The sequence below is a fragment of the Equus asinus genome, chromosome 11 (genome assembly GCF_041296235.1).
Source record: "Equus asinus isolate D_3611 breed Donkey chromosome 11, EquAss-T2T_v2, whole genome shotgun sequence".
In the NCBI taxonomy this organism is placed as follows: Eukaryota; Metazoa; Chordata; class Mammalia; order Perissodactyla; family Equidae; genus Equus; species Equus asinus.
This window is the reverse complement of record NC_091800.1, coordinates 81,216,646-81,240,384: the sequence shown is the minus strand read 5'-3', so window position 1 is coordinate 81,240,384 and position 23,739 is coordinate 81,216,646. Positions and strand designations below refer to the sequence as shown.

The 23,739-nt window shown below is 44.7% G+C and overlaps 1 protein-coding gene across 1 annotated transcript in view; it reads left to right on the top strand.

The window, feature by feature from the left end:
- IRS2 (insulin receptor substrate 2) overlaps positions 1 to 23,403 on the top strand; it is a 29,131-nt gene extending 5,728 nt beyond the window's left edge. The window contains exon 2 of the mRNA XM_044779710.2: positions 22,646 to 23,403. Coding sequence (XP_044635645.1) covers positions 22,646 to 22,650 — 5 coding nt within the window. The 3' untranslated portion in view covers positions 22,651 to 23,403. The remainder of the gene's footprint in view (positions 1 to 22,645) is intronic.
- Positions 23,404 to 23,739: the final 336 nt, after the last annotated feature.

The window sequence follows — 23,739 nt, the reverse complement described above, 5'->3', positions numbered from 1 at the left end:
ACAGATTTATCAGAAATATGGGGCTTCAGCATCTATTTAAATCAGTTGGAAGTTGTTAGAATGTGTCCCATAAACGATGACTCGGCTGAAGGTCTCTTTCTTGGAGTTACCTTAAGCCCCACTGGTATGTCCGAAAAACTGCTAGTGTGTCAGAGAGTTGAAGGATTAGCTGCCATCCAAGACACAGGCCATATCAGCACCCCAGCATAACTGGAGTGGAGTGGGGGGAAAATACATACACAGACAAATGTATTTGGTATGCCCAAATGGGTGTATGTCATCGTGAACATGAAAGTACATTTTGTTGAAATCTGATTCTAATCAGAAGAACAGCCTGAGAACATAACACCTTTTACTGCTTTTGGTGGAGTAGGAGGTGGAAACCTGGACTGGATCGAGGAGGGTGCCAGGAGTGGGTTCTCACAGTAACGGGGAGTGAGGTGGAGCTTGCGCCCGCAGGCCTAAAGGGATTCAAGGCCTCTCTGATAAAGTCGATACATTCAGAAACGTGATTCATGTGTGCTTAATGCTCTTCTCAGTCTAGGGAAAATGTTAAACTGCAGGAGATAAGTTCAGTTAGAGACCTCATAGCTTGTTTTTTTTAAGATTTCCCACCAGTATAAAATTCCTTTCGACCTATAGGATCTGGGATTCTGAAATCAGAACAGCGGTTTGTATGTCCCGTGGTGGTTGAACAAAGATGAGAGACTGTTTTGGGTTGTTGTTTTCCAAAGTCCGTGTGGGCATTATGGTAAACATCCTTTTAAGAAGGAAAACGGCTATTTTTAAGCAAAATAGATAACTGCGATTGATCCATTGCGCCAAAACCACATTTTGAAGAAAGGACCACAGGCTAAATGGATTTCTAGTAAACTAATTTGAACACAGAGAACAGTAGACTAGGCAAGATGAGGATGTCATCTTAATTAACGTGGAACCTGTGTTGTGGGCTGTGGATTCGGAAAGAGAACATGTAGAAACTCAGAAGGACCGTCCGCTTTGATTTAACTCACATACGCGTGTAGACGTTTGTTTGTGGTGTTCATAAATGAAAAGTTCACAGGAGATAAGTGTCCTTTGACAGAGAGATTTATGGAAGGAAGGCTTGCAAAGCATTTCTTTGAAGATGGAGTGGAAAAGGAAGTTCCTGGGTCACTGTGTGCAGTGCCCAGGCTCTCAGAACTGGCGTGTGTTTCCATGTTGAGCTCCTTGGGTTCTGTGTGGAAAAACTTCCTTAGTTATGCCGGAGCAGAGCAACTTGGGGTCACTTGGGTAGTATTTGGTATTTGCATAAGCGGTAACAAAGACTCCAGCAATGTCTGACAGTTGTTCACGATAGAAGTAGGAATGGGGGTGGGGTTTCAGCACTGGAGCCAATTAAGAAGCGAGGACACTTTAGGGGAGTGTGTGTGTGTATTAGTCCAGAGCAAATAAAAATTGAACTCTAAATTATGCATCTTATTTGGGAGTCGGGAAAGGTCGCTTACTGCATGTTGTGTGTGTAGAAGAATCTGGCCAATCTCTTAGAGTGTTGTTGTTTGGGAACTGGAAATATGTTACTGAACTTACTGTGCTTTAAAACTGCTTTTCAAAGTTAACTTTATATATTTTCGTGTTATGATTATAGATTGGTATATATCATAGAATATGCTATCTTCGTGTTCCTCGTTGGTGGGATTTTTATTCTAAAATTGCTTTATATGTATGTACAAGGCAGGTTAGATAAGAATTATCACTGAAAGCATTTGTATTTAAATTTTGTTTGGTAAAAGGAGTATTTATTCATCCTACATAAAAGAATTATGGAAGGAGAATGTTTCCAAAGGAACAATACAATCACAATTTATGTTTGAGTATTGCCTGCTGAAGTCTCAAAGCAAAGAACTTGAATGTTTTTAGAACTCCAGTGAGATTGCTTGACAAACCACATACCCTTGCTGTTTGGTGTTGTGTGTGCTTTTCCGCTTTCGTTGGCTAGCTCTGCCACAATAAGATGATAGTACGCCCCGCTCCAACCCCGTTCCCCGGGAACAGACAACTAAGGTGCTAATGAAAACACACTCAGGCTTTCGTGAATGAAAGTCACGTGACTTGTTCTGTTTCCGTTATTGAAAGAGAAACCTTTACAAAAATAGTACTTCATAGAAGGAAGCATAGTATGTGGAACACTAAACCAGGAATCAGGAAACCAGGTTTCTAGTTGCTGATCTTAATGAGTCATTCTGTGACTAGAGGAAGCCATTTAATCTCTCTTTCTCACTTTCTCTTTCTGTAAAATGGGGCAGTTCTAACCCTCTCCCGTCTGTGTCACAGGGCCACTGGGGGGTCCGGGAGATCGCAAACATTGAGAGCAGTTAAGCTCTTCTAAAGAAATGTGCTAACAAGTCCAATAATTCTGTTGATGTTTATGACTTGGAAACCATGAGTAAATACAGGAAAGACACTTGTAAATGGGTGTTCTTAAGTTCAAAAACAGACAACTCACAGTCGTCTGAAAATGGAGCCAATATCTTCTTAAGACATCCCTGCCTTTACTGCTTGATTGCTAGTTCCACTCCAGTCTCCAAGAAGCATTGTTTTTTCCCCTCTTTATTTAACTTGAGATTTTTTTCATAGATAATTACCAATTGTAGTGAAGTACTGTTTTAAATTACATAGTAAAATAACAATTAAGGAAAATAGCATCCTAATCCTGAAACTATATTAAGACCGTACTTCTCATTACCTTCAGTTGACAGTGTTGGCTCTTCATGCGGGATGCGTTAAAAGAAAGAGCAGGAGCCTTAAACTTTCAGTTGTTGAATGATCCATGCTTCAGCCCGGGGTTTCACTCTCCCGGTTGATCTAATTAGGGTGGTCACTCCTGCGCTGTGTTGCTGTGTTTGGTTGTCAGACAGAGTAGGAAAACCTCCAGCCTTTGATTCTTTTGTTCTTCCACTGGCCCACTACTCCCAAAAAAGGAATTTTAATAGATAATTAATGTTTTATTTTCTTTAGAACTATTAGTATTAAAATGAACCTCTTTCTTTTTTCTGAAGAGGAGAACTGGCAAAAGTTTTGTTAACAGCACGGGTATAATGGGTTTCCTGTTAAAATTCCCACGAACGCACTTTCTGTAGAAGCGTCGTTCCAAGAGCTGGTTAACTTTTGGCATCAGATTTGGCAAGTGGAGAGGTTTTTCTGTTTTGTTTTTTTTTTGGTAGAATAGAATCAAGTGTTCCCGTTTCACCTTAGAAACTTAAGGGAAAATCTAACTTTCCTCTTTTATCTGTGTTGCCAAGTGGAGCGGGGAAAGTCGAGCGCTGTGCCCCGCCCCCAAAGCCAGCTCTTCACTCAGGCCACTATAATTGGGGACTCCTGGGCACACTCTGTGCTACAGACATGAGCAGAATTTGTATTTCCATACAAGATGGGCAAGGCATTTAATGTTGGCATTTTAATAAGCAAATGAAAACAAAATTTTCTGAACCTCCAAAATTATCAGTTCTATCCGTGTTATTCATCAGGTGGTGGGTTTTATGAAGACAGTGCTATCCGAATTGAAATGGGGACGCTGTGTTAATTTTTTTCATTTGAATGTATTCTTCGAGATTGCGGTGGTTATTTTGAATCATTCCAGGTAGATTATCGTGGACAGAGTTCAGTGGTAGATTTTTTCTGAAGAAGCATCACTCTGAGTGGAGGAAATGCTGAGGTTGATAATTGCTGCTGATTATTCCATTTCCTTCTAGATAGCTACCAACTTACATTAACCACACGCTAAAGTAAAAGGCACTGAACAAAGCTTGAATAGAGAGAGTCAGAGTATATGTTGTGTACTGATGTTTTGCTCCGTGGGTGCAAATAGGGCAAGCTAGGTCTCTGCTTGGTGGTCTTAATGTTGAAATCGAATTCATTGCATGAGAACACTGACGTAGAGCCAGGGTGAAGACTTACAGGCTGTGTGTTTACAATGACGAAACAGTGAGGTTAGTGGTTCTGATTTCTTTTTGATTGGACTAGAAAAATATTAAATTTGCATAAAGTTGCCTTTACATGTCCAGAAACTTTGGACAATTTGATCAGGTAAACGTGTCTTCAAACTTGGCCCGGTTTTCTTATGCCGTACACAGTAGTTACACACACAGACAAGATTTATATAATATTCCTTGCTTATTATGCTTTTACTGAAATTTGGAATATTTGATCAGATATTTTGATCCATAATATACTTTAAAGATAAATGATTGCATGCATAGCACTTTGTAAATACTGGGTTTTTTAGTACTGATTTTAAAAAGTATCGAACTTTCCAGAAATAAATATTTTGGGTGTGTGTGTGGGGGGGGTAGTTCCGTAATATCTCATCCAAGAGGCTTGATGTAGATTTTTTTTCTTAATTGAAACTAAAATATTGAATAATGATGTGTTCTCTAAACCTGTTCAAACTTTATAACCTTAAGCACAGTTATAGTCTTCCTATTACTTTAATCTATGCACATGGTATTGCTACAAATACTTGAGTGAATTATTATGATGAAGTATTAAATTTCAGTTTTCTCAATGTGTAAAAATAGGTATTATTACAGAGTTCATTATATTATGTGATTTTAACAGTTACCTTAAAATTCATATGCTTCTCTTAAGAGTGACTTATGCTTTTGTGTAGTATTAATGCACAATCTTTAATATTTATGAATGTGACATAGTCCTTGCTCTTTGCAAATTTAAAAGTAGTTACTTAAATAGTCCGTCTTTTGCCTCCAGATTATAAGTGTAGCTAACAATCCCCAAATGTGGTGGACAGTGAATGATTTTGAAAGAATGCTGTTGGAATTGGAGATGGTGGAAGTATAACCATTATTCTGATCAATATTGAAAAATAATCCCATGCGCCTCGCCCCATTGAATTGAAAGAATTGTTTAAAATTCAAAAGATGTTTTTCTTCACTTCATAACTTGAAGACATTTTCCTACGTATAGTATCACGTAATCCACCACAAACCCCTACTATGTAGGTCAGGCCACCTGGATCCCCATTTTTTGGAGCAAGGAACTGGCATCGTAGAGAGAGGTCCAGTGACTTGCTCTTGATCCCTGAGCCAAAAGGAGAAGTGTTGGATTGAACCACGTGAAGATGCTGATTTACCAGGATTTTCCCATGGTTCCACCTCCTACCATCAGATCCCCACAGCGGTGCTGGCAACAATCTGTCACATTGTTTCCATGTCCCACAAACCCTGTGTGCTTTGGAAGCTCACTTAGAATAGCTGCATTAGGATTTTACTGGAGACCCCGCCTCAGGCACCTTTCAGGTTAACATTTTTTTTTTAATTCTCTTGGGGAATAATGACATAATTTCTCCCTTTTTCCCACCGTACATTATTCACTCAGAGTAAAATGGGGACAGTTAAGCAGGAAGACAGGACCTTGAAGGAAAGCCCCCAACTTTTTTCCTTGCACCTGTTTTTACACCGGGCAGTTTGAAGAGTTTAGGATTTGATCCCACGTTCAAGGCTCTCATTTTGTCAGTCAATTTTAGGGTTGAATCAAGTTGTCGGTTGGTCTTCTGTTCTGGGGGTGTCCAGTCTCGCTTCCTGGACTTCAGTTGGCCTGCAAAGTGGAAAACTTACATTCTTCCAGCTGTTTTTGTTTCAGTAAAGCAAACTGTATGTTATACTTGACCAGAGACCCGCCCCCCCCCCCCCCCCCCCGCCCCCCGAACGCAATAAACTCTTCCCCCACAGTGTGGTGACAATCAGAAAAAAAGCAAGGTCATTTTGAGGGTAAAGGGTTGGCAGCCATTGCTATAACATAACTCATTTGAAGGTTGTGAAAGCAGAGGCCAAGGGAAGTTGGCCATCTTTCCCAAGGTCACCTCTGTCATCAGTTAGTAGAGATGTTTGTAAATATTATCAAGAAAGAAGAGGGGATGCTGTGTCTCTGTGGGTCTTTTGTGTACTAATGAATAACTCTCTCCCAGGATATGGCCTGTTTCCTCTAGAACGACTTAGTGTTTGTAGAAGTGGTATTCATCTTTTTGCTTTGGAACACATTAGTAAATTGCCTCATGCATAGACCAAGAGGTAGGCTGGTAGACAGAAATAGAGAATGCAGAGGTGCCTAAATGAGGAAGCCTGTCGTTCATCAGAGGAATATGGCTGCTCACCGTCACGCGGGCAGGGTTTTCGGAGGAGGCAGAAGAGTGAAGGTCTGGCCAACGTTCAAGATCATGTGCTTCTTGTAAAAACCAAAAAAAAATAAAAAAGGGAAGAAGAAGAAAGAAAATTCTTGGGATAATTCAAATCGAAAGGCCTCTATTATCTGAAAAAATGTAACTCCTTGCTCTTTATAGGCTGGTTCAGCCTGGACCACTGATCCAGTACCTAATGGGTCAGCTGGTGTTTTCAGTTTAAGATGCATTTATTCTGGAAGTGGAATATCATATACTCCTCATTATTAATAAGTCCAGTAACAGTTTCCGAAGAAATGAGTCATTAACCTATTTAATAATGAGTTCATTTGAAAACTAACCAATTTAGAATCTGCCTAAGGACCATGTAACCAATCAGTTGTTGCTAGGTGGCAATCTTCTGGGGAGTGGATTTTTTCACCAGTGCCCCTCTTGTTTTTAAGATCCTTTATTCCTGAGAAAAAAATGACTTAACTGAATTTTTATATGAAGAGAAATGGTTTTTCAGAAGGCGTTAACCCCATTTTCAGAAGCATAAAGGAAGATGTAGGCAACATAAAAATTCATAAGCCATCCATATTTTAAGAAAATGAAATTGGGAATCTGTGGCCTCGTGCTCCTGCCGGTGACTCAGGGTTCTGTTTACATTAGCTGTCAGTCTCTCCAGCATCCGACGAGAGAGTACTTCCTTCCTAGCAGATGGCAGCCTCAGGGCCATGCGCCTGCCATTATAAGCAGCGTGCACCAGTAATGCACCCAGCATTGCTGTTGACGACAGGGCGGCATGGAGACTGTCTGCCGCACAGGATAAACAAAATAGGGAAATGCTTTGTCCTTCTATCAGGGATTGATGCAGCCATGGAACTGCTTTTCAGGTTAAGAAGAAAGCAATGTTCCGAATACCCCATCTTACAGTGTAGAGTCTGCACAGCTTTGCAAGTTCAGGAGAAAAGCTGACAGGGGTAAGGGTTCTGATGTGCTCTCTAGGGCTTTCCCTGGGCGAGGTTTGGATCCCTTCTGTGAATCTTGCCTTGCTCTGAGGAACTGGGAATTAAACACTGGCTGCGTTACTCAGTGCTGGTGGTGGGAAGCCACTGAAAATAGGGACTGAAGTCAGTGACCATCTGATGCCTGCGAATTCTCAGCTCTGTCGTAGAAGCCAGCCCCAAACCATCATGTGAGTTACACGCCCCGGCCACGGCCCAGCTCCTGCCTGTCAGGGCCTCCCTCCTCCCTTTCCTTGTTCAGGGCTCTGTGAGCTCCTTGGTGGATGAATGGATGGGAGAAATCGAGGCGGGGGGAGAAGTTTTGGAAATAGGCCAGGATGTTCTTACTAAATTTAAAAACTCTGCAAATAATACTTTAGGAACGGCGGGCAATAAGCAGGATTAAGCAAGGCATGGATTAAAGCGTGTTGAGCAGCTTGATTTTGTTTGAGATCAGAAATGGAGGTCCCAGGACGCTGGTGTTCTGTCACATTGCACAGCTCCTGAACTTATAAGACGACAGAAATGTTGAGAAAGGGAGCTTTCAGTGGTCAGTTTCTTACAGCACAGACAGCCTGGATGCAATTTTTAAAAAATAAAGGATTTATGGCAGTGATGCTTCTGTTTTATTCTTATGTGATAGTAGTTTTCTAAAATTGTTTTCCAGCATAAAAGTGACCTAAAATAACACTCTTCCTATGCAAATGAAACAAAGCAAATACACAAGCTACTCATGTGCTCTTCCAGTTATCTTTATCAGGTAAATATGGCGAAACTTCTACAAAAAGCTTGTGTTCCTTTACCAGGTCGACTCCTGATAAATGTATAGCTTCACTGAAAATGTTTAGGTGTGCTTTAGCAAAATACAAAAGTTGCAGAACTGCAAAATCTGTATTACCTCCTTCTTTAGAATATTATAAATCCAAGAGTGTCAGTTTATTTTGCATTCAGTTTCAGGAAACTGGCTACAACTGGTTGAGTAAACAAAAAACTTTAAAACTTCACTAATGAATGGTATGGAAATACTAGATATGAAAACCTGATAAACTTAGAAATATAAACATTAAAGAATTTTTGAACCTTCTTTAGCTTTTATTTACTTTGACAAATTTTTTTAATGAGCGTTTTCTTTTAAAGTTTAGGTAGTTCCCAAATATAATGCCATTTTGGTGTTTAGGGTTGTAGCAAAATTTTAAAGGTGCGCTAGGACTGGCTTGCCTTAATTCCGATTTTAATCCTTATCCTTATTTGCAGCTCAGTTATCAGTAGAGCTGGTTTATTGTCATCTTAGTTCCAAATGAAATAACCACTACGGTGAAATAGCCAAGCTTCCCCGGTGTGGAGCCTTTAATTAAGTTCCTGGAATAACTCTGGGTGATAAGCATTCATCTTCACGGCTCCCATCCGCGCAGGTCAGCTGCAGGGTTCCGAATTCATCATGTCTTCAGCCGTTTCCTGAAGCTAGAAGACAGTTGAGCCGATCAATTTATTGAGAGTTCAGTGTGTTCCAACACAGGAGTCGATGTTCCAGGAGATAGGAGGGAAATCTGAGACGAACCCCTGCCCCCTGGGCGGGCGCCTTCATCGTCCCTTCGGACGGCACCCCACAGCTGTATTCTGGGCAGCCACTGGGAACACCTCAACAGGTGCCCGCTCTTCAGGCATTCTTGGCTGAAGACAAAGTGGGATGTCCCTGCTGGGACTGTGGGTGCCCTCGTTGGAAAGTTCTGATGGAGCCACTCACACTCTAGCACCCTCTGTCCTCACACTTGGGGTGCAGCCCGTGAGGTGGAAATTCCGGCTCAATTTTCTTCTCTGGGAAACCATAGGTTTGATTTTTGCCAGGGTCCTCGGTCCCAGGGTCAGCTTGCTCTCGCCTCTTGGAGGCCTTGCCTCTTGTAAGGATCCTGGAATTTCTCTTTGTTGTCAATGCCAGCATTCCAGAAACTTCCCAGTGCTACGTTGTGGGTCTCTCTTGCGCCTTCTGATTCTTCTCTGCTCACCCTCAACAATTGCTTAAAAAGGCGCTCCCTCTTTCATCTGGGTGACAGGGGTTCTGCGCGTGGGCCCCTGTCTTCTCTCGTCGCCCTTCTGTGCATCCATGGCTGCACACGTGGGGAAGCTCACGTTTCAAATGCGTCCCGCTGCTTCTGTCACGCAGCGTGCGCTTCCATAAAAGTAGACATGTAGGTTTTAGTTAAAATATTTCTCATAAATCACCCACAAACATTTAATACAATCACAGTTCTTTTTATATTTTATGCTTCTTCAGATTGCTTCATTTTTAGTCCTCATCCTAATAATTTCCAAATAGGGTTGTGTTTTCTTAAGACCTGCCTGGAATGGCGTGCAGGTGTCTCTGAAGCCGGGTATAAAAGCGCGCGTCCGTCCTTTGACTGCTATCGTGGGCTGTCCGGGAAGGCCCCGCCCCGGGCACAGGAGCCCCTGGCCGGCAGCCCCTCGCCCCCTGCTCTGGGCCTGCGCTCCCACAGCCCCTGCCCACCTCCACCTGCCCACCTGGGCCCATGTGGTTGGAGCTGGCAGCCCCACTAGCTGGGGCAGCTTTGTGTCACCAGCCCATCAGGCTGGTGTGGAGTCCGTTCCAGGTGAGTATCCTGTCGTTCTTACCTTTTACCACCTTTCAACTGTTCTTCCCAGAAAAAATAAGCAAAAAGACCACAGGAGCGTCACTTAAGGATAGAAAGGTGGGCTGTGTGTGGGGCAGGAAAGACAGGGGCAGAAATGGTTAGATCTCTCTTTAACTTTCAAATTTAATTAAATGGTCAAATTTTCCTATCTTTTCATTACAAAGACACCGATTGTTACATATTAAATAGTTTAAAAATATTTCACCCATTTGAAAAATATTAAAGTACAGCCTAGAAAGAAATAGGTTTGGTTTCCAAGCTGTAAAGAAGAAACAAACGGTACTGAGTCTTCAAGACTACCTTTGAAACCTAGGAAGTAAACTTAACTTTGAAATGTGTTCAGAACGTGAAGTATTGTAGGTGGAAATAAATACGCCAGAAAATAAAGCAGGAAAGGGCGGGAGGGAGAAAGGTGACAACTTGAAGGTGGTGAGGAAGCGAGTCTTGTAGATATGTAGGGGGAGGATCCATTTAGGCAAAGGGAATGGGTAGCCGTGCAAAGGCCCTGGGGCAGAAAATTGCTGGTGTGTTCCAGAGTAAGAAGTAGACCAGTGTGGCTCACAAAGAGGGAGTAGGGAGAGAGTAGGGGGTGAAGTGAGGAGGTAAGCAGGGACTGTGACAGGCGGAGCCTGGTCAGCCATCCTAAAGACTGTAGTTCATATTGACAGCATGAAAGGGAAATATAGTTTCTTTGGAACAATGTGTAGAGCATTTAAAAACTTTTCTATTGGAGTCATCTAATTCTGTCATAGTACTTTTCTTTCTTTCTTTTTTTTTACTTAGTGAGGCATATGTCAGCTTTTGAATTTCTTTCTCAAAAATAGTATGTAAAATGTGAAAAGACCTAAGAGTTTCAGGGAAATGAGGACAGCAGGATGTAACTGAGGTGGGGAAGCCAGGGGGGAATTTTCACAAGATAAACGAGAACATCAGAGCACGTGTCTAGTCGCAGGATGACGTGCTTGATGACCCGGGCGTTCTTGTTATTTATAAAACATTTTTTAATGGTGTTTAACCCTCAGAGTCTCCTGGGAGGGTAGGTTCTCGTTATTATCCTTACTTTTTATTTTTTTTAAAGATTTTTTTTATTTTTTCCTTTTTCTCCCCAAAGCCCCCCGGTACATAGTTGTGTATTCTTCATTGTGGGTTCTTCTAGTTGTGGCATGTGGGACGCCGCCTCAGCGTGGTCTGATGAGCAGTGCCATGTCCGCGCCCAGGATTCGAACTAACGAAACACTGGGCCGCCTGCAGCGGAGCGCGCAAACCTAACCACTCGGCCACGGGGCCAGCCCCTATCCTTACTTTTTAAAGGAAACGGCTGCGGGTGGAGAGCCTCGGCTCCGGCCCGTCCCCTTCCTGGAGGGGGCTGCCTGGCTCTGTGTCTTCTGGGGTCACAGCGCCTCCGTTTGGGAAAAAAGGCCCTGTCACTGGATAGACCCTGTGAACCCCTTGGCGGTGGCCTGGGACGGGTGGCCGCCGACCCCTGCCCGCCCTGTGCATGGCACCCCAGGTACTCGCTGCCAAAGGGAGCACTGCCTGCTGGCTCTGCGGCCGGTGGAGCTCGTTCTTCAGTTGAGTTGGAACCGAAAATGATAGATGATTTGTTATTCCCTGTATTTCACAGATTCTGTTTCCCAAGGAGGCACCGGTGGAGTAGGTTGGAGCTGACGATGCCTGCCCTGAGAGAGGCCAGGGCGCGGGGACAGAGGCTGGGGCGCGGGGACAGAGGCTGGGGCGCAGGGACAGAGGCCGGGGTGCTGGGACAGAGGTGGGGTATGGAGACAGAGCCAGCCTCCTGACCGTGGGGAAGGCATCCCCTTCCTGACGGCAGGTGGGGGGTCGCCAGGAGCTTGTAGGATTTGAAAAACACCTGCTGTTTTGGTCTGTCTTTAGAATTTAGGCTCAGTTTTACTTATTTTTTCCTGAAATACGTAAAAAAACGATGGCGTATATAAAATGTCTTAACGAAACTTATGCATTTTAATAAGGGCAGAATGATGACCACGTCGTAATTATTTAACTGTATTAACAGTTATTCCTTCCGATAAGGGGTTGCTCTGACCTCTTGCAGACCAGAAATGTGAAATTTAGGTTTTTACTGTCAAGGGTATGTTTTAGAAAACGTTTTATGCTTGTGGATCTCCTTGGACTCTCTGGTTCCTAAAGGAATTCCTGAGAGGCTGATGGATCGGGGGTCGTGGCAGGACGTGGGGGTGACAGGAAGCTGTGCGTCTGCATGTTGAGAAGGTTTGAGACCTGCACCCAGGGCCTTTGGGGACACTCTGGTGGGGCTGCCCCTTCCCCCTCTGTGGCAGATGCTGATGCAGACTGTAAATAAGCTGATTCACTCGGAGTCTTGTCGTATCCGTGCGAAACGGTTTAGAGTTTGAGCAAATTTACTCTCCCGTCTTTCTGTTAGTCTGTTTAGGCCACTCTGAAGCCTAAATCCCATCACGTTCAGGTCAGTGCAGCAAGCAGAAGTGGAAGGACGGCCTCTTAGCTCTCTGTCTGAGGAAAATAGAGAAAATAACCATTATTTCATATTAATTCACGTGTACTGGGCCTCATGAAGTCACACAGCTGCTGAGCGTGAAGCCGTGGGAATGATTTCCCCGGATGCAGTACTGCTGTCTGTGCAGCCCTCCTCCCAGGGCAGGGGACGGGTGTGGGCTGGCTGGGACATGGTGACACGCGTTAAGTACATGCTTGCCGGCCCAGGCTGTGTCGTTTGATTGCGACCGAGGAGGTGGTGGGGAGGTACGTCTCTTTTGCATCCGCTCTTCCAAGTCTTGAAGGACCCCTGCGCAGCGTGGAGGAGCTGGGTGTGCCATCTTGTCAGTGGCCCTCACGGGCCAGCCTTCTTTGAAGGTAGGAAGTGTTGTCTTCATGCTGAGTTGGTCGTTCCTCTCCCCAAGCCCTCAGCAGTTCGGGGGCTGTGGCTTTGTGTCGCTGGGAAGTTTGCTCCTTTGCTCGCTTCTCACTGGGGAGGAGAGGATGATGGGAGGCGTGATTGTGATCACGTGTGTCTCAGCAGGGTCCCCAGTGTGTCCCCGTCTGGACAGCCGGGCCCCCTCCGTCCCTGGGCATGACTGCCTCCCCACGCTGGAGGCAGCAGCGGGTGCCCTTCCTTGCTCCGAGTCCAACAGTTGGTGGCCCTGGGCTCTCCAGGAGGGCTTGGGGGCCCAGGTTTCCCACCTGCCTGCTCTTGCGCATCTCTCGAGGGGCCTGTGACAATGCTGTGGTCCCGGGCCCCTGGTGTGCGAGGTCCCTCCCAGCCGATGAACACGTGGACCGTCTACTGGATCCCACCAGTGTAGGTTCTGCCGAGGCTGCAGAAGTTGGTCCTCAGCAGGTGTGCTCTGCTGAGACCCAAGTTTTGAGTGACATCATAGTAACAGTTGAGCATTTGGGCTGAACGAGCATGTGCTGGAGCCTGACCTGACCTGTGTGCTGTCTGGATGCGAAGCTTGGGGTGAGGGTGGGTCGTCTGCAGCCTGGGTGGGGAGGAACCACGGTGTCCCCTGGGGAGGCCTGGCCATCAGCTGCCGCTGTCCTACTTTATTTCATGTTTTAGTAAATGATCTTTATAAAGATGGTTGTAACTTAGCATTTTCCATTCTTCATTACTGAAATTTCAATAAGTCGTCTTCATTCGGATGAAGTCTCTCTCAGCTGCCGCAGAGGAATTTAAATGTCGGTCTACGTTTTGCTGCACCTTTGTGTATAGACCAGAGAGAACAGAAATGCTGCCCCTGGGCGCCTGCTAGCCGGACCCCAGCTCATGGACGACGCATCGTGCTTGCTGGGCACATGCGACGTGAAGAGGGGTTTGTGAATTCTCAGATGCGCAGCTGCTCACACAGGGATGCACGCGGCCCCTTTCTGGGTGTTTTGTCCCATCCGCAGGGCGTGAAGAAAGCAGCCGGGCAGGCGCTCTCTGCAGCGTTTGAGGACTATTAGCTTCAGATGGCCCAGAGTTACCCCCAGAAAAACAATTCTACTTCTGTTCCGCCTCTATCCAATTAAAATAAGTTTATTCATCTTATTCTGGGAGCTATTTGCCATTGTTTTCGTGCATTCATCAGTTGTTTATTTGCTGCTTGAAGTTGTAATTGTTTGTGATGTCATTCATGGATATAATTTTGAATGAAGAAAAGTCTGTGATGGCGAATGTGCTCAGAGATACCGCGGCTGTGGCTGCACAAATTAGCCCGAGAGCAGGGGGAGGAGTCAGGCTTCCCGCGGCAGCTCAGGGCTGCCGGCTGAAGACGTCTTTGTAGCTCCAAACCAAACATGTGGTTACATGTCTCCATCATTTGAAGGTGCACGAAGGAAGCTCAGGGATCCAGCCCCAAGATGCAAGTCATGCTACCAGCATGTGCTTCTCTGTGTGTGAAAAGAATTCCTATCTTTATATTTTGTTTGAATTATTTATTTATAAATTTTATACATAAAATCTCATGTGATAGTTTCACAGTGGCCTCGTGAGGAATTCAGGGCGGGAGAATAATGAATAATGTCCCCATTTACATAAGAGGGAACCAGGATGGTGAGTGCTGGCTCCTGGGCCCCAGGTCGCTGACTCTGATGGGACCAGTGGCCGTCCACACCCACGTTGTGTTGAGCCATGGGAATGGCATGTGGTCTTAGGGTGGTGTGGAACCGGCTTGCCCTGAGTCATTCCTAGGCTCCTGGGAATGCTTTTGAGATGGCTGATGGTGGGAAAGAGTCCTCTGGCCTCAGCCGGGGCCGAGAGAGCATGCGCTCAGTTTCTGAGTGGGACTTGACACTCAGCCCTGACCTTAGTCCAGACCCTACACCTAAAGGCTGGGTGCCCATTCACATAAGGACTGTTACGTCAGATACATTCTTCCCCCAGTGGACAGAGCTGACATCCTGTCCTACACGGATGTTATAGATGCAGGGAGGTTACCTACTGTTGAAGCAGAGGCTGCTCAGGCCGCCGTGTGCTGGTGCCCAGCGGAAGCTTGGTGTCTAGAAGGACGATGGCCTGGTCACTAGCTGGGCTTGGGGCGGGGTGCCGGGGGGTGACTACACAGTTTCGCCCTTTTTTCTTTAATCTTTTCTTTTTCCTTTTTTTCCTGTAATGAAAGACGAGCACTTCACTACACCCTATTTTGAATACATTTCCAAATTACTGCATTATTGTTAAATGTGAAAAGCAGAGTATAGTTTAGAATCCCAAAGGTGTACCCTTGTAACTATACTCATAAATATGTTCCCTACTCAGTAATATTATAGAGGGAATTTGAGTTGTATTTGGCGTAATTTCAGACTTCCAGAAAACGCTTATTTCAATTTCCATAATAAAACAAAAAGGAATTGAATCGTAATACTATAAAAACCCAGTAGCAACTCTTAAATGTTTAAATATTTGAAGGAAAGAAAGGTTCTTTTGATGATCTAGAACTGCAGGATATTTCGGGATGGATAGATCTTGAATAAATTGTTTTCTACATTCCCTAATTTCATAGGAAAAACAATATTTAGGTTTGAGAACTTCAGATAGAAACAATATAAACATTTTTACAGTGTACATTAGATACATATTTTCTGCATCAGTTTAAAATTATAAGTATAATTATGTGTTAAATCTGAAGAAAGAATTACACTCTTCATAGGATATTTGCAATTTTAATGAAAGTTATATCACTTGGCCCGAACGTTCTCCTTGTTTCGTAGGTCAGCAATGTAATGCTTATATTCACATTCTCAAATGACCCAAGACTCAGAAAGGATTTGGACCCTTTTTGAATTGCAGATCTGATGTATATAGCTTTATCTCTGTTAACGTCGAAAGAGTAGTACTATATGTTTAGTAATAATCATGATATAATATGATTATTCAGTACTTTTGTGTTGTGCATAAAAAACCAAATAGAAGAGCCATAAGTGAGGGAAATTAACTCCAAAAGTGTGCAGGCTTCGTAAGCGATTCTACGACTCCCTTCCGCATTTTCGGTAAAGTCTGTAACAGGAGAGCGTGGTTTTTAGTAGATAGTATTGCATTTCTAGGGTACGTAAGCCTGCAGATAATTTTCAAAGGGGATATCAATTCGTCTCCAGCTGTAAGACAGATGGTAATATGTGGTGTTATTTTGACAAATGTGCCCTCCTTTCTCCTCGTGTCTTCCTTATGTCTTGGGGCACGCAGTCTCCCTCACAGCCACTCAGCTCTGCTGTTCAAGTGCGAAAGCAGCCACGTGCGCGTGAATGAGCGTGGCTGTGTTTCAATAAAGCTTTATTTACAGGCGCAGGCAGTGGGCCAGATGTGGCTGTCGTTTACTGACTTCCGTCTTGGAACGCCACTCTGGTGAGGTGAAAAAGGTTTTCTTTTCTCTTGGGCCTCAGACATTTCTGAAATGTGTACTCTGTTAGATTTTATTTAGCTTTTCTGACTGTGAGAAATGGCCTAAAGCCCCTGGGTTTTTATTTCAATTTAACTCCACGGAGATTTAGGAAGGACCTAACAAGCACGGTGCCAGATGCTGGGGACAGGCACGGTCCAGCCCCTCCACCAGCCGGGGAGGCAGACGCACAAGGCAGAAATCCATAGTCTGTGCAGTGTTTGGTGTCCTTGGGGAGAGTTTTGTAAAGAGCTGACAGTACTCTGTAAAAGTTTAAACTCTGGGCCCAGGTGAGAGCTCCAGACCTCCCACTCCTTGCCCAGTCCCACCCCTCTTTCGTTCTTTTCAGAAGTGGACAGTGGTGGCCCCAAATGGAGCAGTGAGGAAAATTCTGGGGGAAGGTAAGGACTCTCCTTTCCTGCTGACCAGCTGCGAGGCTTGGGGCAAGTCGCCGGTGCTCTCCCATCTTTATCTAGAAAGGTCTGATATTTCGTGATTTAAGAGAAGGATCCACCAGCAATTCAGGGGGCAATTTTGCCTCTCGGCTGTTTGTGCTGGAATAATCAATAATATTTCTCCTGTGATGTTGGACAATGCTGCACGTATGGTGAAAAACTCTTCCCATAGAAGAATAGATGATAGGATGCACATGTCAGGCTTTTTAATAACAAGGAGAGAAAAGAAACGAGTTCTTAAGTATTATGATACGAAGTCAGCTGGGGCTATGCACTATAAATGGTACGGGTTGCTGTGGGTGAACTGTGACTCTGGATTGGAAGAGCAGTGGTTAACAGTCTGGGACCCCAGTAGCTCTGGTCTTTGGTGATTAAGACAAGGTCTTATGTGAAGGATTAAACAGGAGCTAAAGAAGTAGAAGTACCTTTTATTAACCCCAGCCGTATACGAAAACTAGATTGTCTCATCCTGTTTCGTGTTGTGTCATTAACATCAAGTTACGACTTGATGCTAGGAAATTTCTTTAATAAGCATTCAGGATGAAATGATTTTAATTGTCAGTGGAAATGATGAGCTCATATAAAAGAAAGTTTTAAATCTTTCACAAGTAGGCTTGGGAAAGTAATGTACTGCCCCCATTTGTCTTGGGAACTTCTTCCTTATTTTCTTTTTAAGTGATTTTTTTCCAATTTAAAAGAAAAGTTCAAGTAACCGTTTTTCTTAGAATCTCTGGCTTGTTTGTTATCACACCCAACCTTCCTTTTTTTTTTTTTTTTTTTTTTGGTATATTCTAAGAGTGTTTTGCTTTTCCTAAAGTAAAGAGATACTGAATTATCAGATTTGTTTTTCTAGGAATTTCTTATGTAACTGAAAAGTTTATTTTTTCCTGTAATTCTGTGTTTAACTTAAAGGGCTAAATGGGCCTGAAGGACATGTCTAGGCTCACCAGACAGTTTCTTTGTTTCTTAATCATAGTTGCTACTGGAAATATAAATTTTAATTTTAGGAAGGATATTGATTCATTTTGTCATGCAGATCAATACTACAGCGCTCCTGATTCAGATATGCCTGGAAATGTTCAGTCATTTTTACCCACTAAATGGATTTGCACTCTGTTTGGTCCAGTGCTGCGCACCCAAGGCCTGTGGGGTCCCATTCCCCTCTGCTGTGCTGCGGCGCCCTCCCTTGAGCCTACGTGGGACTCTGGCTACATAGGGCTCCGCGTGAAACTCTGCATTGGGCTCCACAGGGGTCTGAGATGGAGCCCTGCATGGAGCTGTATGTGGGGTTCTGTGTGGAGACCCCCGTGGGCCCGTACATAGAGCTCTGTGTGGAGTCCTATATGGGGCTCTATCTACATGGGTCTTCACATGAAAAGCTACATCGGACTCCTTGTGGGGGCCCCCATGGAGCCCTACATGGGGCTCTACATAGAACCCACGAGACACTCTGTGAGAGAACCAGGGCCTTCATGGGCAGAGTAGCTATGACCCAGGTGTGTGTACTGAATTCTGAACACTGAAACAGGACCGTGAAGTCAAATGTGCCCGAATCCACATTCTCATGAGAAGTTATAACGACAGAGTCGTGCATCCGAATGTGTGTTTAGAATGCTGCTGGAGTTTATCTGCCAGAGTAAATTTACCCAATTTATTCTAAAACATTCCAGACCTGGTGCTCACTGTGTTTTCCACTGAAGTAACTGGAACTGTGGAGCCCAGCGCACGTGGCCTGACAGTCAGTGTTTTGACATTTGTGCTGTCCGCGGCAAGGGAGCTTTTCCATGTGTTTTATTGACAAAGTTGTGGTCATTTGTGGTTTGTTTGTTTTCTCTTTCTCTCTTCCTTTTATCTGTAAAGTAGAGCAGATTGAAGGTGGGGCCTTAACTGACAGTAGTCTTGCTCATTTGCATTGTGATTACTCTTTAAAATGAGAGAGAAAAGGGTGGAGTTACTGCTAATCCCCAGGGAATTATGGCAACTGACACATGGGACTGTGTCCCTCCTATGAACATCATCTGTCATATGTGACAGAGCAGAAAAAAGAAGGGGATGGCTGGCCTGCGTGACATGTCATATGGAACAACTTTAATCTTTCTGTTGAAATTTTTTTTGTCCAGTAACTCTCGCTTGGTGCTTCTGTGAATGGGTTTCTTTACAAAGCAATGTCTAAGCTACAGAATAGTACGGTGTGTAATTATATGACAAGTTCCGTGTGTATCAGTAAGTTTAAATTATTCTTAGTGCTTTATATCTAAGAGCACAATTGGTGCCCGGGATTCTGTGATTGCATTCATGAGCAACGCGTGAATCTTACTGTCTTTCTTTTTTGTTTTCCCGCTGCACCTGACGAGTTCAAAGAACGTCTCTGATCTTAATAAATATTCAGTGTGGAGTGATCATAAAATTAATAATTTGTTCTTTGCGTCTAGTAGAATTTACATAGATAAGAAATAAATAAAAGTTTGCTGGAATGTCATCTATAGGAAGCGTAAATATTTAAAGGTTGAGGACGTCAGGTTAGTAACGTTAGAAGACTTTTTTTCTAGTCTGGATGAACCAGACTCATTTTCAGAGGAGGGAGAACAACTTGCTTGAGACGTGAGTAAATTGAAAGGCGGAAGTGTGCACAGAATCCTCCGCTCCAGCTCCTGCCTCCCCCTCCTCTTTCTGGGGATGGCGGGGTTTCTCCGAGGGAGTGGTGTCCAGGTGGTTTCAGGACCAGGGGTTTGGCTTCTGGAGGCCCGCCTGAGCCACAGCGGCGGGCGCTGAGCCTGTGGCCCTCTCGGCCTCTTGGCTGGTGTGTCTTTCCCTCGGGCTGGGTTCCTCCTTGTGGTCCTGGTCCAGAGCCCTGGCGAGCACGTGTGCTGGTGACCCGGCCGGCTCGCATTGGAAACGGTGTTGAGCTCTCAGGTGAGGCAGACGGCTTCTGTCTCAGCCTTTCTTTCTGCAACAGATTAGAAATTACAGTTGGGCCCCTAAAACGGATCCCTTTTTCCTGGTCTTTACGTTTCATAGAGTTTATCCTAATCTTTTTGCTCAGCATGTCATCTTGATCGGATGTGGTCTTCCTGGCCTTTGCGTCTGGACAAAGAGGGCCTCTGCTGGGTGGCTAGTTGTGTTTGCGATTGGCGTGGGGACCTCCGAGGTCCCCAGTTGGCCCTGCTCGGCCGCAGCCCATGGGGTGGGCCCGTCTCAGGCGAGGCCGGGGAAACCAAGTCGGGGTAAACCGCAGGTGTTGCAATGCAGGCTAGGGGGCGGCTTGGACTGACGTTCCACAGAAATGAGCGGGTCCTCGGGTCTCCAGTGTCTCTTTGCTGTGACAAGAGGCGTCCCTGGAAAGCAAGTGTTTTTTACCCTAGTAGGAGGCAGGTTGAGTGCACGTTGCTTTTGCTCTAGTGCATGTCTGTAAATTTAAAAATGTGTTGGAAGCACAGCACATGCCATGCCTAGATGTCTGTCTCTGAGCGGGTGGCCATCCTCTTTCTGATCCCCCTGGCCTCTGCCTGCTCGGTCCTTCCCGCGTGCGTGAGCGGTTTGCTCTCCCTGTGACAGCACTTCTCGGCCTCGGCATCCTGGGGAATGGGGTTCCTTCCCGTCCCAACGTGGAGCCGTGTCGCTGGGTTGCTGCAGCCGTCACTTCTGTTGCATCTCTGCAAGGGCTTCTTCACACTCTGGTACCGGCCGCCCGGCAGCCCTTCGGTATTCGGGCCTCTGCGGAGTGCAGTGCTCACGTTTGAAAGGGCTGCTTCCACTCCGTCCCCAGGGAATAGCTGTCCTCTTACTGGTGAACGTCCCATTTGCCTCACTGAGGCCCTGCACCCAAGTAGAATAAAAAAAACAAGATTGTTGAAAGGTCAGTGTGTGAATAAATGCATGGATGAGTTATATCCTTGCCTTTTATCGGCTCTTTTCTTTCATCATGCTAACGCTTAGAAATTAAGGTTTTGATAATTGTATCATACTTCAAAAAATAAAAATTCCATGTTCAGCTTGATTAGAGCTCACGAAGACCTACTGATCGGAGCTGTTCATAGCAATAAAGCGTCCTTAAAAACAGAGTGAATCTGTGCCTGGCCCCATGAATTTCCAAATGGAAATGTGGAAAGTAAATTTTTCAGCAATAATTAAGCCCCATTCATATGACTATGTGTTTAAGTTTGAGGAATTAAAGAACTTAACTTGCTTAGCTGTTTTCAAGATAATGGGTTTAGAGTTAACACAAGACAATTTAGCCACATTTAGCTAATCATTAGTGTAGAAGCAAAAGAAACGGTGAATAGAAATCTTTCTGCAAGCAGATCCACGGGGGTCTTGATTACCTACTCTGGGGTGGCCCTGGGACTCGTCTCACAGTCAGGGCATGGGTGACAAAATGCAAACTTATGTTAGAGTGAGACGCAAGCCCAGGTGGGTTTTAGCAGGTGTCTGCTTTTTAAGGGATGAAAATGTTCAGGTTCGCACTGTAGTCTCTTGAACTGGAAATCACAACGATGATGAATGAAATAGTGGAGGACACATCTTTCTTCAGGAAATTTTGGGTTCTGTTTTCTGTTAAGTTTCATTTCCAGAAGAGGTTACCTGTTACATTTTTTAAAGGACATAAGGCTTTTTAAAAGTGGTAAGATGAAGTACACTGCCTCAAATTGTCACATTGTAGGAAACTTTTAAAAACAGTCCTGAAAAGCTGCAGTTTCTCCATTGTGCGCTGACTGCACCGTTCCTGTACAGGCTCCGCTTTTCTGACTCTGCGCGCCATGCGGAACCCGAGTTGGTACCAGGGGACCGCCCGTGTGCGGAGCAGGGACCAGGTGGTTGCAGGTGCAACACTGGAATTTTCTCTCTTGCTGGAATCAGTCTTCTATTCAAGATGAATAGAAAAGAATTAGATTCACAAAAAGGTAAACCAGGGAGTGGGGTGAGAGTCTAGCATCAGAATGATGATGATTTTACAGGAGTATTCAGAAATGCCGGTTTCGTAAATATAGCTGCAGAGGCAGCAAGACAGGGCGGGACCAGCAGTGCTCACATGTGACAGAGTAGCTATGACTGTGGAGAGGGGTGAAAATGAACAACTTGGCATTTTTTTCAAAAGCCAAGAAACTTTAAAAAAAAAAAAAAGGCAATATGCTATGAAATGTCAAAGTCTCCCAAGTTGATCTGCCCCTGAAAGAAGGAACACATCAAGTAAAAATAGGCTGAAAACGTTGGAAACTGGGGAAAGGTTAAGGAAGTTAGATCTTTCAGCCTGGAGGGAAGGAAGCAATTAGAGCTGGTTGGGGTCCTAACGTCACGTCCTCACCACATCCTCACTGAGCTCAGCGGGACGAGTAGATGTCTTCACCCGGACCCTGGGGAGGCGGGCAGATGAGGAGGGTGTGTAACAGCCAGCATGTCGCTGCAGGAGCTTTTGAAATTTTGCGTTGCCTTAGGAATAGGATAGATTATCCAATTGGAAGGGTTTTCTGAGGGCAGAAATGTGGTCTCATTACTCCTTTCTTACTGTGATGCGCATTTGCATAATCAGTGTTGTTTACGTTGCACTTGAACACGCGTCATGTGTGTGTTCATCTTCTCGGCAGCCCCGTGACGAAGGCAGTGTTTTTTCCCACAGTCCACACAAAGAACCAAGACCTAGGCAGTTCCAGGGGCCGTGGCCGGGTCACACAGCTTCTCTCTTTGAAGGGCAGAGACATCCTTCCACGTCTCCTTCAACAGAATGACTCACAAAAGCACATGTGAATAGTTTTTCCAAACTGAAAATGTGACCCTCACCGTATGGACCTCACAACTCACTATAAACCTAATAGTTCTGCCTCCAGGGAACCTGAATGAGCATTCGCCCATCGAACTTGTTTCTGGAAAATGGACCGAGGACAGTCTGCTTCCCAACGTACATCACTTTCTGGACATGACACAGATCATCAGGGCCAGTTAAGAGGGACTTTTCCTCTGACTCCAAAGATGGCTCTGCTCTCGAGACAGCCACTGATGACTTCTCTCCTTTCTTTTTCAGAGTGAAGATCTGTCTGGCTTTATCACATGACGTCACACATCAGAGAATGACATTAACAGGAGATGCTCAGCATTTTTTAAAATCTGAAGCTGCTTACAATTTTCTTTTGGATCTGAGCAATGACTACGTTTTGAAACATCTGTGACTATATTGGTCACGGAACCAACAAGGCAAGAACGCCCAGCTCTCTCCTTTGTTCCCGTCAGGGGGCATTCCTCCTTGTGCTGTTTGTGTTGTGTTGTGTTTTTTTTTTTTTTAACAACGTTCGCTGAAGAAGTTATTCTCAAGAAAATTGGATGTTTTCATTGGCCCTTTAAATTGTGGCCAGTGTCTTAATTTCTTCTTACTTTCATTTTGGCAAAGCAAATTTATCCCTCAGCATGCTAGGAGATTCTACCAATACCCCTTAAAGTGGTAAAATCTGGTATTTACTGGCATACACTCAAAACTACCACAGTCCTACCTCAGTTCCAGGTGAAGCCGGATTTGCGTGGTCGGGGGCCGGCGGGACCTCCCGTGTATCTGTGCAGAATGTGTCTCAAGTGTGGTCATCAGCCTTATTAAACTGGTTCCCGTACACAGCTGCTTGTTGAACTCCCGTCCAGGTACCTGCGTGCTTGCTCACAGACAGCCCAGTGTGGGACTGACTCTTCTCAATAGAAATGAAATTTGAGATTGGACTTGGAAGATGGATTAATAAATAATAATTATTATATGTAACTGAAGCAACTACTTTTGAAAATCATCAACTGTATTGGGTAGGTGGGGGTGGGAGGGGAGGCGGGTGGGCAGGGGGCGAATCTCTCTTTTTACCTTTAACAGACTTGTTTAATCTTCTCTCTCTAGATGTTTATGTAGGTACTTCACATTGCAAAAGCCTTTGATCTATTTACAAGCTCAGACGTCTCTGCTGTCCTTAATCTTGAGCTTGCATTTCTTTAACCAAAAATTCATGTAGGCATGCCAGCGATTCATGGTGGTCACGGGTCTGGCAGATTTTTAAAAAATGTAGGATCTTTACTATCACGTGATCGTGTCGGCCAACAAGGCTGCTCTGAACAACAACAACTAGAAAAAACAACGGAAAGGAAAGC